The sequence below is a fragment of the Malaclemys terrapin genome, chromosome 6 (genome assembly GCF_027887155.1).
Source record: "Malaclemys terrapin pileata isolate rMalTer1 chromosome 6, rMalTer1.hap1, whole genome shotgun sequence".
Taxonomy (NCBI): domain Eukaryota; kingdom Metazoa; phylum Chordata; order Testudines; family Emydidae; genus Malaclemys; species Malaclemys terrapin.
In genome coordinates, this window is record NC_071510.1 from 45656280 (window position 1) to 45674774 (window position 18495).

The 18495-nt window shown below is 41.3% G+C and overlaps 1 protein-coding gene across 5 annotated transcripts in view; it reads left to right on the forward strand.

Annotated features, from left to right (window-relative positions):
• DAPK1 (death associated protein kinase 1) overlaps nt 1-18495 on the forward strand; it is a 121594-nt gene that overhangs the window by 52930 nt on the left and 50169 nt on the right. For all 5 annotated transcript variants that reach the window (XM_054032492.1, XM_054032491.1, XM_054032493.1 and 2 more), the window contains 7 exons: nt 3105-3326; nt 13362-13500; nt 14868-14997; nt 15294-15342; nt 15432-15458; nt 15941-16093; nt 16244-16289. In XM_054032492.1, coding sequence (XP_053888467.1) covers nt 3105-3326; nt 13362-13500; nt 14868-14997; nt 15294-15342; nt 15432-15458; nt 15941-16093; nt 16244-16289 — 766 coding nt within the window. The remainder of the gene's footprint in view (nt 1-3104; nt 3327-13361; nt 13501-14867; nt 14998-15293; nt 15343-15431; nt 15459-15940; nt 16094-16243; nt 16290-18495) is intronic.

The window sequence follows — 18495 nt, forward strand, 5'->3', positions numbered from 1 at the left end:
TACCAGATACCTTGCTTTCAACAGTGTAGACTTCCACCCTGCCAGACTTCACAAGATACTGTCTCTCCACTTTAGTTGGGGAAATACAGTAGGGTTTCAGACTTGAAAGAATCAAATTGGAGAAGCAGGAGGGAACCCTAGAGAAAAAGAAAATCCTGGATCAAGATTGGTTGTAAACTTGCCTGTCAGAGAAACAGAAGTCTGTGCATTCTCAATCAAGTCATAGAATGCAAATCAGCTAAGAAAGTGTGAAGACATCTTGCCACTTGATGATTTTAGCCAGGACCGGCTCCGGGCACCAGCCGAGCAAGCAGGTGCTTGGGGCGGCCCATGGAGAGGGGCAGCACGTCTGGCAATTCAGCGGCGGGGCCGTCACTCCCTCTCGGAGCGAAGGACCAGCCACCAAATTGCTGCCGTACAATGAAGCGGCGGTAGAGTTGCCTCCTATTGTGATGGCGGCTTTTTTTTTTTTTTTTTTTGCTGCTTGGGACAGCAAAAACGCTAGAGCCGGCCCTGATTTTAGCTCATTCAGGAGTTCCCCTAATAAGCTGACATATCTGTTTTCTGACTGATGTTTCTGAGCTATGGTGATCAGCTGGCTTGGTCATTTGATGGTGACAGTTTCCAAAGTAGCAGACTGCTTTTTCAAGGACAACTGAACCTCGGTTTTCTGTTTTTCATAGTCTCTGTGCAGATGTGTGGAGAACCCCACAGCTTCTCCAATCCCTTCCAACAGAAGGAAAAAAAATGCCAGGAATTTAATTTGTGCTCTTATGTATGGGAGTGCAGAGAACTATCATGCCAATCCAGAGCCCCGCTCCAGTCACTTATCATTAAGGCTGCGAGTCTGTCATGGAAGTCACGGATTCCATGAGTTTCTGTGACTTCTGCAGCCACTGGCACTGGCTCAGGAGCTGCCCAAGCTGGCCAGTAGCAGCAGTTTGGGTGTGTGGGAGGGGGCAGGGAGTTGGGAGGGGGGCGCTTACCTTCGGGGGGGCTGCCCAGCTTCCACAGCCCTGCAGCTCCTCGGTGGCAAAGGGGCTGGGGGAGCTCCATGCCGCACACTGCTCGTGCCCGCAGGCCCTGCCCCCTAAGCGCCCATTTGCTGTGGTTCCCAGCCAACGGGAACTGCAGCAGAGCTGGTGCTTGTGGCGGAAGCAGCCCGCCGAGCCCCACCAACCCTCCCCTCCTAGCACCAACAGGGGTCCCAGGCCACACACTGTGGCCCGGCTCCCACCAGCAGGGGTCCTGGGCCGTGCTGCCCTCCGCCCCCCACCAGCGGGGGTGCCCTACCCCCAGCATTCGCAGACCCCCGCCCAAGTTTTAGTCATGGGTATTTTTAGTGAAAGTCATGGACAGGTCTCGGGCCGTGAATTTTTGTTTACTGCCTGTGACCTGTCCATGACTTTTACTAAAAATACCCGTGACTAAAACCTAGCCTTGCTTATCACTTCTTCATCAGTGCTAAGTGGATCCTAAAGCTATACAGTCTGACCCTAGAGAATCTCCCCCCATGTAAGGAGATGTTACAGTGGCTCTATGCTACCCCTCTCCCTGTGTAGTTGAAGTGACTTAGAAAAGAGGATGTGGCTAGGACACAGCCCCTTTGGATCATTGTCAGCTAGCACAGCTTAAGGCAGTCTTCAAGTTTTTACTGGTAATCGGCCTGCTAGTGCAGAGTGCCCCCTATGTTGAAAAGCAAAAAGAGAATCTTTGTCCTTGTGTTTTGTAGTTGTCCTGAATGTTCCTCAGTCACAGCTGAGGATCTGGTCCATTGCCTACTGAGAATACAGAACTATCAAGTGTTTCCCTTTTAAAAAATAAACTCTAAAGATTACATTGTCATCGGCATTTTAAAATGGCTATTTAAGGCCAGACATATTCTAATTTTTTTTTAATACACCACGATACGATATTCTCAGGAGGGGATAAATATGTTGCATAACATTATTAAACTTGGTGGGACTTGGATGCAGATTATAAAGTAGACAAATATATAGATCCCCCCCATGTCACTCGCTCTCCCCGACCCTCACTCAGTTTCACCTGGCTTAGGGAAGGGGTTTGGGAGGGGGTGTGGGCTCTGGGCTGGGGCCAAGGGGTTTGGAGTGGGGGGGGGCAGCTCTGGGCTGAGCTTGGGGCAGGGGGTTGGGGTGCAGGAGGGGGTGAGAGGTGCGGATTCTGGGAGGGAGTTTGGGTGCAGGAGGGGATTCTGGGCTGGGGCAGAGTGTTGAGGTGCAGGAGGGGGTATGGGGTGCTGGCTCTGGGAGGGGGTTCTGGGCTGGGGGTTGGGATGCGGGAGGGGTTTCAGGGTGCATGAGGAGGTATGGAGTGCTGGCTCTGGGAGGGGGCTCAGGACTGGGGCAGGGATTTGGGGTGCAGGAAGGGGCATGGGGTGCTGGCTCCAGGAGGGGGCTCAGGGCTGGACGTTGGGGTGCAGGAGAAGTGCGGGCTCCCGCTGGGCGGCACAGTGGGACTAAGGCAGGCTCCCTGCTTGCCCCAGCCCCATGTCACTCGCAGAAGTGGCCAGCATGCCCCTGTGGCCCCTGGTGGGGGACACATGGCTCTGCACGCTGCTCCTACCTGCAAGCACCACCCCCGCAGCTCCCATTGGCTGCAGTTCCTGGTCAATGGGAGCTGCGGGGGTGGTGCTTGCAGCAGGAGCAGTGCGCAGCAACCCCACCGCCGCAGGGGCATGCTGGCCGCTTCCAGGAGCAGCATGGGGCCGGGCAGGCAGGGAGCCTGCCTTAGCCCCACTGCGCCACTGGACTTCTAGCGGCCAGAGATTACGATCGACTGTCAGAGGCTCCAGATCGTAATCTACCAGTTGCTGACCACTGGACTAGATGACCATTATGTTCCCTTCTGACCTTAGTCTATGAGTCTGTATGTGAGATGTCAGAAATATTTTAACACCTCCTTCCTTACTGCCTGTAGCTTTATTTGTGTTGTGCTGGATTGTGCAAAAAAGCAATGATGCATTTTTGCTGACTTGTTAGTTCAAAGAAACAGTAGTTTCTTCCAGCAGTAATAAATATAAACTGTCCCTAATTTTACAATTCCTAGAATCAGATTTTTCCCCCTTCTCTTCCTGCTTCTTTTAGTGGGCAGTTTGCTGTAGTGAAAAAATGTCGTGAGAAGAGCACTGGTCTACAGTATGCTGCAAAATTCATCAAGAAACGGAGAACAAAATCCAGCCGACGGGGAGTGAGTAGAGAAGACATTGAGCGAGAAGTTAACATACTGAAAGAGATTCAGCACCCCAATGTGATCACACTGCATGATGTTTATGAGAACAAAACAGATGTTATTCTTATTCTGGAACTGTAAGTAGCTCTTGAGGGGCTTGGGGCGTGGTGGAGATTGTCTTTATATTTGGGAAGTAGGGGCTTTCCGTCAGAGTGGTAATGACTTAATGAACTTCCTGTATAAATGCAGGCGAGTTTTGGTGTTTTGAGAGCTCTTTATTCCAGGTTAAACTTGCAACTCATAGTAGTTTGTTCCTGGTGAAATAGACTGCCCAGAATCCAGAGGTAGAGTCACAGTTCAATAGATCCAGTGTAGGTCTTTCCACTTGCTACTTGCTATGGTGGTATCCAAAGGTAACATTCAGCCTGCATATCTCCAGTTAAAACTGCTCTGAGTGTACAATGAGGAATTGGGTGGGGGACATAGATACATAGATTTTTAAGAACCAAATTAGATGGTGATTTGATTCATAATTATTATAATGAGCCAATTTTTGTTCTGCATTATATTGGTGTAAATTCAGAGTAACACTATTGGACACCTTTTTACATCTGTATAACTAAACAGAATTTACCCAATGTATGTTGCTATTCTGCAATGTTGAAACTCAAACTGAGCTTTTATATTCCTGCATTTGTCTTTGATATGGTTCTTACCTTGCATGCAAGGCTAGTATTAATAGGTGGGATGGAGGCAAAATACATTTGTAAGAAATGGTTTTGGATAGTTCCTTTCCGTTCTTAAAATTCCCTCGGAAGTTTCAGGTTTTAGAGGATAAACACAGAGACCGCTTTTAAGAGAAGGTCCCAAAAGTGCTTTTCGGCAGCAGCAAGCACATTCTTTGTACGCTTTTGATGGCCTGTGCTGCTGCAGGATTGGTCAGACTCAGTTTAGAATCACCATTTACTCAGAAGCCAGAACTAGTTGGGACAAGTGAAGCTCTAGGTCACACCCATGAAGCACAGCATAGAACTAGTATTTGTGTGGGGGAGGGGGGGAGGGTTCTAGCCAAAATTCAATTTCATGCTAAACATTATTATTAAAAACAAGGCAGTGGCATTATTTAAAGTTGATCAGTATGACAATTAGGTTTAATTGCAGGCCTGTACAGCAATCTTCCACTTATGTTTTAAAGGCTGAAATTTGGGTTATCCCTGGAGAAATAGTAATGGAAACTCCAGCAACCACTCACAATTTGAAACTGACACCAGAATCTTGGCCAGGGTTCTGTTGGTTTTTCTTTTCCTTTTGTGCTGATTGGTTTTTCTCTGCTTACTAGTTTGTACACTTAAAACTGTCCCTTTCCCTTCTTTAATATTTTTATACTTTAGGACACTGTGTGTATACAATGCTTTTCCTCCTCCTATCCGCCTACACACAAGTTAACAATAGGAATTTAGGAAGGAAGCAAAGTTAGAGAAGATCAGAATTCCCACAGATATTTCTCATGATTTATACATACTATAAATCCTAGTAAACTTGTTGAAACATATCTATGGCTGTCCTACATATGATTGTTTACCATGCCTCTACTTATCTGTCTGGTATTTATCACCTTCGCTGCTTTAATTTGTGCTGCCTGTCTATGCTGCATTGATAATTAAGGAGGAGAAGAGTGGAAAAAAATTAAGATCTTTGTTTCTACAAATATTTTGCATGATAAAACTTCTTGAAGATTTATAATTAGCATTGGAAGATCTACCAATCTGTCCCTTCTTCCAGAACCCCTTAAATGCTGCATCAGTGCAGAGTACTGTGACTTATTTTTTCTGACTTGTTATTTCCAGGGATGTCATTTATCACTTCCTCTAGCTATTTTAACACCTGGGTTGTGACACAAAATTCAATCCCAAGGATGTTTCAAAGGGTGGCTCCTGCAGCTCTGGTCCCATGGGGCTGGCGGGGCTTGGCTCCCTACTGTGGGCATTGTGACCTGTCTGGTGCTTGGGGTCACAGCACTGCTCAGATTTGGCCCAGTCACCTGTCCATGATAGTGGGGAGCCAGCCAGTCCAAATTTGAATGAGTGATGCTGCAACCCTGTGCATCAGGGTGCAACACTATTCTCACAAATTTGGCCCCCAGACCCCCATCAGAGGGCCAGAGCCAAAACTGAGCAGCACTGCAACCCCATACACCAGGTCACAACATCCGAGCCAAGTCAGCCTCGTGGAACAGGAGCCACCACTACAGGGTAAGTGCAGGGTGAACTCTGTTATCTCCCCTCCAGGGTCTTCCCCTCTCTGGGTGCTCTCAACCCCCTCCATAGCCTATTTCTTGGGCCATGACAGGCCACCAATATGTACAAGTGAGTCCAGAGCCCCAAAAGGTTGGGAACTAGTGGTTTGTGCAAGGAAATAGTGTTACATGGTGCCAAGGATGAAAGACCTACTGGAGTATAAATGTGTCCAGTATTCCATTGAGCAGTATTAATTGACGCTAAAGTCTTCTTGCATGTCTGAGCAACATGTTGAACAAAAGGACTTTAGCATTAACTAAGGCCACTCACTTCCATATCATTATATGTTCTACCCTTTGGAATTTATGACAACTTTGATTCCTCTCCCTAGTTAGTGTTAAGCTCTACTCAATATAAATAGTTTGACAGATTCATTTGTTAACACTTGGAGTTTAAATGTCCAATCTGCTAGTGCAAGACCTAAGGCTCCCAAGTGTGTATGCAAAATCTAGCTGGTTTTGCTTCTCCCAATTCCTAGGATATTTTCAATGTGGAGTCATTTGTTTTTTGTATATAGTAGCTAGCCATTACAAATCCTTCTTTTATGAACAGGATTAGAACAGACTGTATAAGGCTCAAAATCCACTATTGCTTTTGTTTATAGTTTCTCAAATTTTTATATTACAGGTCTGTCGCATCTTACGCGCATTTAACATGTGCAATTTCAACTTTACGCTGTCGGCAAAAACAAAAACAAAAAAAAGAAACAACAATTTTAATACTATACCTGTAGTGCGGGCGATTTCGCCCACCATTGAACTCAATGGAGTTTTGGCTATACGCGGTTTTCACTTTACGCACTAACTGCGGAACAGAACCCCCACGTAAGATGAGTCAGACCTGTGGTACACTTAAGTAATGTTTCAGAAAACTCATGTAATTGCATAAAAAGTTAACAGATCTAGAAAGATAACTTTTCTACTATATAATATATATGTAATATAACCTTCATTATCCTTAAAATTACCTTCTTCCATATTTTGATCTCATTCAGTCTTGTAGTCTAAGCAGGGTGAGGTCAGATCAGTACTTTGATTGCAGGCCTCTGAGCAAAACCTGGGTGATGGAGGAGATAATGGGGGTGGCGGGCTTGCAGGGAGCACTCTTACTTCTTAGTCAGGAAAAAAACTACTGATCACTCAGAAGAATATGTCATAAGACTGATAATGTTGAACTCGGGGAACTAGCCAGCCCTCAACTTAGTTACCGGTAGTTAGTTAATATTTTGCTTACCTAGAAAGCCCCTTATTGTTTCATTCAGGGAAGTTTTTTCACTTCCCTCCTTAGAAATTACTAATTAGCCTTGCTGGTTCAGAAAGCTGTCTGACATTGAATTCATTGGGATATCACAAAGTTCATATAATTATTTAATTACAGGAATAAAATGGAGAAGATGAAGTGATAGCAATCCCTTTAATAATTGAATATAGTAATTGCTGTGAGAGCAAGCTTTAGTAATTAGCCATATCACTAAGATATATTATGAAAAGCAATTGATAATTTAAATGGATGGAAGTTTTAATGTCATGCTGGGAAGACTTTTAAATACAGCATAATTCCAGTTAGTTGAAAATCCTAGTTATCCAAATCCATATTGTGTACCTGTGATGGGATGAACTCCCATCACCTGCAGAAGAAGCGGGGGAAAAACCCAATTAGAGAGATGCTCTACCTGTGGGGGGTGATTGACTGATTCCTTCCTGGCCAGAAGGGGTGGAGGTAGATGATGAGCCATTAGATACCTGGGTTTGTAAATCTCCTGAGGGAACTCCATTGTGGGGAGAGACTGCAGAGAAGGCAGGACTCTCCTACAAAGAGAAAATCACAGCGAGCAAGACAGGCTTTTGTGAGAGAAGTCCTGGAGAAGGAGATAAGCTCTTGTGGGAGAAGTCCTGCAGGAGAACTGAGGGCAAAGTTGGTGATTTCATTGGATACTTGGTACCCTGGAAAGGGACAAGACTGGATAAGTGTCTTGGCCAGAGGACTAAGTCACAGAACACAAAGACAAAGGATAAGTCAGTGCAGCATAACGGAAGAACCAAAAAGGAGCACTGGGGGTGCAGATCAGTGCAGTGCCAACTCTAAAAGCAGGAGGCACTCTGAATGAGTAGAGGCAGTTATAGTCTCACATGTAGCCCTATATTAATAGCACATCTGTTTATCTGAACACCCGGTTGTCTGAAAGATTTGGATAAACAGGAGTATACTCTTGTATGTAAATACATCTTTAATGTTCTGATATTCCTATTCTTAGGGACAGACTCCTTTAACATTGTTTATGCTTAAACAAATAGTCCAGTAACAAAACTGAAATGGCTGTTATCAAAGAACTTGCCTTCTGTCCTGTCTCTATCCACCCTAAGGTAAATTTTACCCGTTAGTAGGCAGTTTGACTATGTTTTCTCTCTGCATCTAATTCACCTTCCAGAAACCATTCTTTTCCTTTTACACAGATATTCAGCTATTGCTGTGGGATGAGCCAGAATACTGTATATCTGGTGTAATCTTACAAAAACTATTTAATCTCTGTATTGACACCATAAAGTTACATTTGTTGCCAACATTTCTAAAGTGATCTTCTGTTTTTACTTTCAACACAGATAATTCCTTAATCAAAAAAGAAGCCACAAAACACTGCCCATATCTTCTGCAGAATTTTTTGTTTAGTTGCGATCTCTTAATAGCTGGAACATTAATTCAAATTAGTAAGCAACTATTGTCTCGTCACTGCACTTCAACAAATCAGTATTTCTGATTTGTATTCTTTATGTAACTTGGGTATCCACTGGAAGCATGTCAGTACAAACATCTTTTTAGTTGCTGTCAAGAACTGTTAACATGCATTCTCAAGGAGGCCTTTCTGATGCCTATTAACTTTGATTTTCACCTCTTGGTTCAGCTAATGGATTGCAATATTGCATGCAAGCTCCTTTATAAATAGGATGTACCCTTTTAAAGTAATTTCTTGTTCACTCTATATCAGCTATTTCTTTAACATGGGCAATAGACTGTAGAGGGGCTAATTCCAGCATTCCGTCCCCTCATTATAGTTGTATGTCAGCTAAAGATTAAATAAAATACTTATGTTCATGATAGTGCTGTATTTTCTAGAGAGAAATTTATGGGCATTGTCCTCCCAAAACATTGTTTTGAACATACATTTCTGTCAGCCTTGGATAGACTATTCTTGATTTTCATATCATGAAGCTGACTTGGATAAAAATTCCAAGATAGTATTGCAGAAACCTTCTGAAGCAAATGTTTTTCAGTACAAGATTCGGTTCTTATTCACTACTAGGCTTAAAATTAAAGTTTCTTCAAATACTTTTATTTTTCATCACACCAAAAATCCTCAGATGATCCTTTTAATTATGTAATTCATTTTTGAGTATGAGCAGCATGGCACATGGCTTAGACATTAGGAGTTGATGCCACTAGTTTTGAAAGTTAATTGGTTCCAAACTCCATGTTTAGGATCCATAATGATATCCTGTGGGAGCTGGTGATTAGTCCCATATCATAGTTAAGGAGGCCTGATAACTTGTAAAAACATTTTCCATAGTTATTTGTTCTCCAGAGATGTAATACAATTCCTTTCCCACAGGGCGAACATGCTTGATGTAAACACATCTGTACAGTTCACTTTTAATATTCTGTTGGAAGGTCAGGCAATGCTTGCACCAATAAATGTTTATAGAAATATCTTTTATAATAGCCCAGTTACTGTTAACTAATTTTATTCACACAAATCATGGGAAAACACAAAGGAAGAAGCAGATGTTGACTTTGCTATGAACATGTGAAAATGGTTGCACAAAACATTCTAGAATGCAGAGTTCATATAAAAATGGTATGGTGCTTGGATATAATATAATACCAAACCATGAAACACTGCATTACAGGAATGAATAGAAATACATAACTGCACCTAATGTGTTCTGCTTTCATAATCTGCTCTGCGTATTCTTATATTATGTGTAAACTGAAAGGTTTTATGTAGGAATCAGGAAAGGTATAGTGCTTCAAGGAAAGGGCGACTATAAAGGTGAGAAGATTTTGTAGTTTATTTTAAGAGTAATGTAATTTAGATGTGACTTGAATTTAATTTAGTTACCCTGTTAATCTGAATTGTCATTGTGTAGAGTCTGTGGATAGTGATCACTCTTTCTGCTAATCAGAGTTGTTAGCTCACAAATGAGCAACACTGAATTTATCCAGTAACTTCAATCAGCAGCTAGAAAAAAAGAAAAAAATGAGCAGAGACTATATTCAGGCATGTGTAAATACCGCGTACAGAAGCTCTGAGAGTCTGTATAAAAAGATAGAATACAGTGCCTGATAAACAGATTATCTGTACTACCTTCAGGAAGCAATTTTTATCCAGTCATTGGTTACTGTCATGCTGCTGAGCTCTAGCTTCATGAACTCCTGTGGATACTTACAGCAATTCTTCTTACTTAAAGGTGAACTAAAAATAAAATCTCAAATTTCCATCTGCTTGAGCAAAATGTGCTGAACGGTCCAGTTTAGTGAGCTAATAGGGACATTAACCATATGGCAACTTCAAACCAAACCCTTTTTATTTACCTTTCAGTTCTCCTAAATCACATCAACTGGCTTCAGCTCAACATGGTGCATGCTAGGGCATCGTAATGAAGCTAAAACCAACCAGCTTAATTTGTAAGAAATCTGGAAGAGGAATTGGGGAGGTCAGTTTTAGGTGATGGTGTGCTGCGTTGCCCTCCACCTCCTGACTGCATTGTGACTACTCACGTGCTTGAAGTTAAGCACGTACTTAAGTGCTTTACTGGGTTGGGGCCATGTGCTGAAGAATTGGTCTTGAGAGGTTTACTGAAATAATTAATTATATAAAAAATATTGCTAAAGCTATTCATTGGCAGATAGGTGAGAGGTTTCCAGTCCTCTTCTCAATCAACTAAATCAGTGGTCCCCAACGCGGTGCCCGCCAGGGCATTTATGTGCACCCGCCTAGTGCCCAGCAGGGGAGAGAAACCGCGGCCCCGCATCTGACGGGGACAGAGAACTCAAGCTGCGGGTGCGGTGTTCTCTGTTCCCGGCAGGCACGGGACCTGCCTAGTGCCCAGCAGAGGAGAGAAGCTGTGGCCCGGCGCCTGCCAGGAACAGAGAACTCCGGGGCTGCAGGCGCTGGTGTTCTCAGTCCCTGGCAGGCGTGGGGCCGCGGCTTAAGCCGGAGAGAAGCCACGGCCCCGCGCCTGTCGGGGAGAGAACTCCGGGGCTACAGGCTGCAGGCGGCGGTGTTCTCGGTCCCTGGCAGGCGCGGGGCCGCGGCTTAAGCCGGAGAGAAGCCACGGCCCCAGGCCTGCCGGGCACAGAGAACTCCAAGGCTGCAGGCGCTGGTGTTCTATGTCCCCGGCAGGCGTGGGGCCCGCCTAGTGCCCAGCAGGGGAGAGAAGCTGGGGCCCCGCGCCTGCTGGGGACAGAGTACTCCGGGGCTGCGGGCACTGGTGTTCTCTGTCCTCGCAGCTTCTCTCTGGCTTCTCTCTTCTCTCTGAATTCATATATTATGTAATATTAAATATGATGTTTTTCATATTATTTAATGTACAAATACAAAAGAAGCCTTGAAAAATTGTTGGCGCCCGCCACACTCTTCTGAAAACATGAATGTGATACTGGCCACAAAAAATTTAGTTCAGTGGTCTCCAACCTATGCTACCTCTCCAGGATAGGCCCACCACCCTGTGGCTACCTCCTGCAATTAACAATTCACAATAATATTTCTGGTAAGTATGGTTTTTTTCACATGCTGCAGTCCCCTAAAGTAAACCCAGTTTCCTGAAATTTCAGAGTCTAAATTTTGGAGGTGTGAAATTGCACAATGGCGAAAAATTTTGCCATGAAATTTTGTAGTTTTTTCAGTTTCACTCAGCTCTAGTTATAAAGCCCATACATATCTGGAATCTTGAACAGACGTACACTTTCGGATGGCATCTTATGTTACCTGTTGCCCTAAATGAAACTGTGAAATTGATCAGTTTCACAGCCATCTATCGGAATAGTAGTAAGTTATGCAGCTATAGGTATCATTAAAATACCAGTAGAAATAAGTAGGAAGTATGTGACTGTAAAGGAGGCTTGTTTTTCTTGTGTTGTCAGTGGGAGTAAGATGAGACTGTAGAGGAGACCAAGTGGTACTTCAGTGCAAGCAAACATTGGTGGAAGTTGTTAGTGTGTTCCTGAATATTTCCCTCATATTCTATGACAGAAGACTATGGGTACATCTCCACTACAGCTGGGAGGGCACTTCTTAGCTGTGCATAAGCTAGCACACTAAAAATAGCAGTATGGCTGCAGCACCGCACGCAGCAGCTCAGGCTAGACACCTGACTATACCCAGGGGGGTTGAGTAGGATTGTACTCAGGCGGCTAGTGAGCTGTGTTTAATTTGTAGGTATTTCATTTTTATACTACTGGACTAACAAAAGGAGTTAAACCTTTCCCTCATAGTCTCTAATTTTTGTATTTAATTATTATAGTTCCCTTTATTCTTTATTATTATAATTGTTATTGGGAAGAAAATGTCACTTAAAAAAAAACATTTTTTTCCACCCATCTTGATGTAAGCAGTAAGAATTCATTAAAATACACTTTATATGACATTTGCATTACAATACTGAAAGTTGTCACATAAAAACAGACTTAATAGAACAAGTCAAATGTAGTTTCAAAAACTTACACTGATTATAAAGCTATTGTTGTATATTAATCCTATTTTTAATTATCAAAACTTGAAATCATGATCAAATTTTAAGATAGTGCTTGTGGACAGAATTAATAGCTGTAATTTTGAATTTCAGACTGTTGAAAATCACTATGTGAACGAGTGAAAAATAAAGGAACTTTGGAGGGTTCCAGTATACTTCTAGTTAACTACATGATTTTTAAGATTCAAGAGGTGACCAAATAAACCAATGGTCTCAGTTTTAATCCTCAAAGTGAGAGAAATTTGGAAACTTTTAAAATGGTGTTCAGATACATTAGAGGGTAAAAAACAGAATTCAGGTCCTTATCTTGCCTCCCCCTTCTCAGTGACTGAGCACATCACCATCAATCCATGTTGATCAGGCTCCTATCTCAAATGACAAAGGGATTATCTTCAACTTCTTACTTTCCCTCTTCCCTCAATTCCAAGCTGTGTCCAGATCTTGCTGCTGTTTCCTACATATCCTTTCTGACCTTTGTCTTCTTTCTGCCCACATACCTAAAACTCTCACTTCAGATGGTATGCCCTTGAGGACAGGAACTGTGTCTTCCTCTGTAGAAAGTGCTTGGCATGTTTTGAGTGCAGTTTTAATATGAATGATTAAGGCACTAGATTAAATCAAGGATTGGAATGTGTTTTGGAATGCTCTGAGCACAAATAAAGCATGTTGGGGCTGCTGCTAACTGCAGATTGAATAAACCCTGATCTTGATACCTTCTAATCTTAAAAATCATCTATTCTTCTCCCTAGCATTTTGCTGCTAGTGTATGCTAAAACACTTTAGTTTTCTACCTATTCCAGCAGTTATCTGTGTTCAAGTATATTTGCTTAACTTAACATTGAATTTTAACTTCTGTGAAGATGCATACACATGTATGGGGTATTTTAATTTAAGCTATATAAACCAGCACAGTTCTTGTTAAAATCTATCCACTGTATTCTCAGGAGGAGGGAAAAAAGTCTTACTGATTTTGTAGGTATTAAATTATGCAAATTGTCGTGTTCTGTTTTGATATGAATGTCATTAAGAGCTGCTGGATGCTTTATAAGATGGCTGTGAGAACAGTTAAGCTACAAAAATCAATAAATTAAAATGTTCTTGCCAATAACCCCCGCACCTCTTCTCTCAGTGTTGCAGGTGGGGAGCTCTTTGATTTTTTAGCTGAAAAGGAATCTCTGACTGAGGAGGAGGCCACAGAATTTCTCAAACAAATCCTTAATGGTGTTTATTATCTTCACACTCTGCAAATTGCCCATTTTGACCTCAAGGTATGTTGGACATAAAAAAATTTGGGGTACTATAAGCAACCCCCTTAAAGTCCCCATTACGCTACCCAGAAAAAATCTCCAGTTGTAACACAGATCACCTCTTGAAAATGTGATTGCCAGCCTATATAGATAAGGGAGAACGCAGCTGAGAAGTAATCATTTCCAGTCGTCTTTTATTTAAAAAGCAAAATATGCTTTTCCCCCATTTACACAGACTGGCAGTTACCAACAAAACTATGGTCCTGGAAATCATTTTCAAGAATGATCTTGAAACCTATGTCAGGTTAGGAATTGTATGTAGTGTGGATGTGGTCTTGATTAGAGCTGTGCAAATAATCAATTTTTCAGTTCCCCGGCAATTCTGAAAAATCAGAACAACAAATAATTTGAGGTCAAAGAAAACATCTCATGTAAATTTCAAGCAAGTTTTTACTATTTTAAAATAAAATTTAAGGAAATTTCAAATTTGCTTTAAAAAAAAAAAAAAAAACCTTTCCGACTAAGTTTACCCTACTCTAATTTTGATGCAACATTCTGAACTGGAAAATTCTTCTGGCTGTGTTTCCATTCCATGCATCTAATGCCTTCACTCAAAAGATCTGCACTTCTTTAAACCAAAACAGGACAACAAAATTATTTACTGTCAAGGATGGTTGTGAAGCAGGTAGCAATTTCCAAAAAGTGAAAAGACAGTTTCAGATCAATTTCTCAGTGAAAAGAAAAAAGTAATATTATGTGAGAAATGTCTATGAATTTTTGCATATGTGAACTCCATTAATATTTTGAATTCTTTTTAATATCATTTTACTAGTTTTCTCTTTTCATAGCCATCAATGTTTTCATGTGTTGAGCATTTTGATATTTCTTCTTGATTTTTGGGTTGTGGAGGTATATAGGCCCCAAATCAGGAAGGCATCTCAATTCAAGGAAGGTATTTAAAGAGGTGCTGAAGTCCTCCTGAAGATAATGGCCATGTCTACACTATGGAAACAAAGATGAATTTTTAACATGTGCTAGCTAACACATGTTAAAATCCTAGTATATCAAAGGAAGTTGTAGTATTAACATGTTCGTCGTCCCAGGTAGAGGAGAGCCTAGGGAACGCTTGTTGAACCTACAACTGCATGTCTGCACTAAAGGTAAAATCCTGTCACCACAGAAATCAATGAGCCTTTGCCATTGACTTCAGTGGAGCCAGGATTTCACTTTAGCTAAAACATGCTAATCCATGTTAAAATCCTAATGTGGCTTCTCTAGGGAATGTGTATTTTTAAGGCAAGGCCAAGAGACTGAAACATACTTAAGTGCCTTTCCTTGTAGCCTGTGCAAATTATGAAATCTTTGTTTGTTGGTTTTTGTTTTGAAAGCCTGAAAACATAATGCTGCTGGATAGAAATGTACCAAAGCCCCGCATTAAGATTATTGACTTTGGCTTAGCACACAAAATTGACTTTGGAAATGAGTTTAAAAATATCTTTGGAACACCAGAGTTTGTTGGTGAGTACAGGTTATGCCTTAATATATTGTTTTCTTTTCCTTAAGCCTATGAAACCGTGCATGTGGCATGTCTCAACTTAGCTATGATTTACAGAATTTGTGTGCAATAAATGACATTTTGAGATTTTGTAAAGTATACCATATTCCTCAGCAGTAACTTGATTGTAAAAGATTTTCTGTTATAATGACATTGCAGGTTATAAATCAGTGTTTTTAAGGTGTCAGAATTAAATAAAACTGCTCTTTTTGCTTCTTTGTTTGCTTATATACTTCACATACTATTCATTCTCTCTTAGCTCCTGAAATAGTAAACTATGAACCGCTTGGTCTTGAGGCAGATATGTGGTAAGTTAATGAACCATTCTGAGATGGTAGCTGTCATTATTATATATTATATTACTGTTCTGAATCTTTCCTTTTCTCTCTCTCTCCAGGAGCATCGGTGTAATAACTTACATTCTGTAAGTATCAAAATCCATAAATCATGCTTTGGGAACATTTTATTTTTTTATTCTAACATTATATTCTGATTCTGTCCTTTTGGCTTTCAATTGTGTGGTGTATTTTTGATGTCAATAAGACATATACATAGCATATGGCCACTTAACTAAACTGCATTGATTATACATGATTTTCACCTAATTAAAGTTGAGTAATCAAAAAAGCTATAGCATAATTGTTAAAATAATAGCGAAGAGTCAGTGCTGAGATAGTGGAATGGAAGTCTTGTTTAGATGATTAGGCAGTGTTCCAAAGTGACTTTAATCTTAATTCTCTGAAGTTAAATCACAGCTTTCGTCTTTGTAAGATCAGGTCATCTTTAAGATATGTCTGAACTCTAAAAGCAGAAAGCCTCTTTTTTTGCACTTCCTTGTCAGCTCTTGCAGGGATGAAATGGCATGTAGCATATAATGTGTACTGTGTCCAATCTTACTTTTAACAGCTTAAGTGGTGCATCACCATTTCTTGGAGAAACAAAACAAGAAACATTAGCAAACGTATCAGCTGTGAATTATGACTTTGAGGAAGAATTCTTCAGTAATACCAGTGCCCTAGCTAAAGATTTTATAAGAAGACTTCTAGTTAAGGATCCAAAGTGAGTTACTTCTCTTCCTGTGTTTGTTCTGAGGCATCCTGAATTACATATCATGGTTCAGTTTGTATTCTGTGTTTGTGCTCGTTAATTCAATATGATCTGCTAGAGTCAACAAAGTAAAAGGAGTATTTTTTTTCCTCCCATTTAAAGGAAGAGAATGACAATTCTAGATAGCTTGCAGCATCCCTGGATCAAGGTTAGTGTATAAGGAATTCACTTTATATTCTCTTTTGTTTATCAATCTGTAGTATGTATACTTGTGCTTATTCAACTACTTCATGAAAACTAGAAAGCATAAAGTGGTGTTCCCACTTAATAAATATTGCTGTTTGCAAAGCTAAATTGAAGGCTACTGCATATTGGCTATAGACTTAATTAAGTTATGTTCTGTACATGGTAGTAATGGGCAAGTACTGTAGCCCATTATTCAGACGACACTTATGCTTGGTCAGGGAGAGACAAATGTTCAGGAAAAAGTGTACCAACAAAGATACGTTTTCTGAATCAAATCCAGTTTCCCCCTCTTCCTAACCTTCTTTTCAAATCCCTATTTAAGTGTGGCTAAATGATGACTGAGCTAAGGAGGGCCATGTCTCTTCCTCACTCCCTAATTGGGCTAAGAAGGGAACTGCGGGACTGATCCACTTCTTGCCCAATTAATATTTTGGCTTGAGTAGGGTTTTCTAAGATATGGTGTCATCTTTTCCACAGGGGAGAGTGATAGCTAAGTCACAAGTGGGAGAATAGGGCCTCTGGCCTTTTTTGATACTACAGGCCACTTGGTGCAGTCTGGCCCATATCTAAGAGTGTGGTTTTGAAAAATTAAAATAAAATTGTTCCTTCCCCTGCCACTTGTCATCTCTGGAAGACTTGATTTAGCAGTATCCAGAGAGGACCTAACTCCATCAATCATCCCAACATTCACTTCCATTTAATGGTAACATAATTTCAACAAGGAGCTCCTGGGAGCCTCATCCAGCACACTGCTGTATAATAATCTGTTAGGTCTTATTCAAATGCAGTTGTGCTCTGAAGGATGAGTAAAAATTGCTCTTTGTTCACTAGATCTGTTCCCTGCATAAGTTCTGTCCTGTCTGCTTCCTTTTGTGAGCTAAATAAAGGGGACAAAATAAGTGCATACTGCTGTTAGCCCTGCAGAGCCAGCACTCCTAATTGGAAGTGAGCTGGATTCTGTTCCTCCTTATGCACAATCAGTAGAATAATGCTTTAAGTTCCAGCCTGTTTATACCTATGCAAAGTCAGTAAAAGCAGTGGAGTGGTGGAAATGTCACTAAGAACATATTCTGGCTTGCCCAGAACTTTTTATTGTGGGTCGTGATGATGTACAAGATGCAGCTTGGCTCTCAAGGTACTTGGTTGAGTTTGCAAGGCTGATAGTTAGGGGAGGGGGGAAATCTCTGCTTGTTAACTATATGATTTCCAGATGAAATGCATTGAACCAGAATCATGGAACCTCTCTGAGACATTCTTACAAAGTCTCTTCAGAGTGTAACTACACTCAACAGTTGGTTTAGTACGGATTTTTTGCACTAGATTTAGAGCTGTGCAAATAACCATTTTTTTTCAAGTCCCTGGCAGTTTCAAAACAAAATAGTTTGGGATAGAACAAAACCTTTTGTTCAACCTGAAACTAAACATTTTGGGCATTTGACCCCTCTAATTTAATAAAGAAAAAGAATTTTGTCAATAAAGGGTTAGATTCACAAAGGGACGTTCACAAACGCAAGGTAGTGGTGTTGTCTCCTTTATACCTAGGATGTGGAAGATGTGGGTTTGAATCCCCACTCTGGTGCAGGGACTTGAATTCAGGTCTCACCCATCCCAGGTGAGTGCCCTAATCACTGAAGTATTAACTGTTGGGGGGAAGGGTGTGTCTCAGTGTCTCCTATTAAAAGATATTCTACTTTGTATAAATTATTAAGTATTCATTGGAGCAGGGACTGGAAGGTGGGTGTCTCCCCAGCTGAGTGCCCTAACTACCAGACTAGAGTCATTCTCTCCCCATGCCCCAAAGAAATATTTAATTATTTATTTAATGTGAAACAGCTTCAACAGACACCCCAGAATACCCTATAGTTCAGGGAGTCCTGGGTTCAAATCCCTGCTTCAGAGTGGGGATTCAAACCGGAGTCTCCCAAAAAGCCGGTGAGTGCTCCAGCCACTGGGATATTGGGTATAATACCACCACAGTTCTGCGAGTGGCAGTTAAGTCTCTTTGTGACTATATCCCAAAAAACTGAAACATTTCTGAAAAAGTTTTGACCAAAACAGCCAAAATCAATATGAATTTGCAAAATGGTTTTGTCAACCCAAATGTGCATTTTTTTTGTGTGAAAAACTGCTGAAAAATTTCATCCTGTTTTAGGTAGAGTAACTAAATC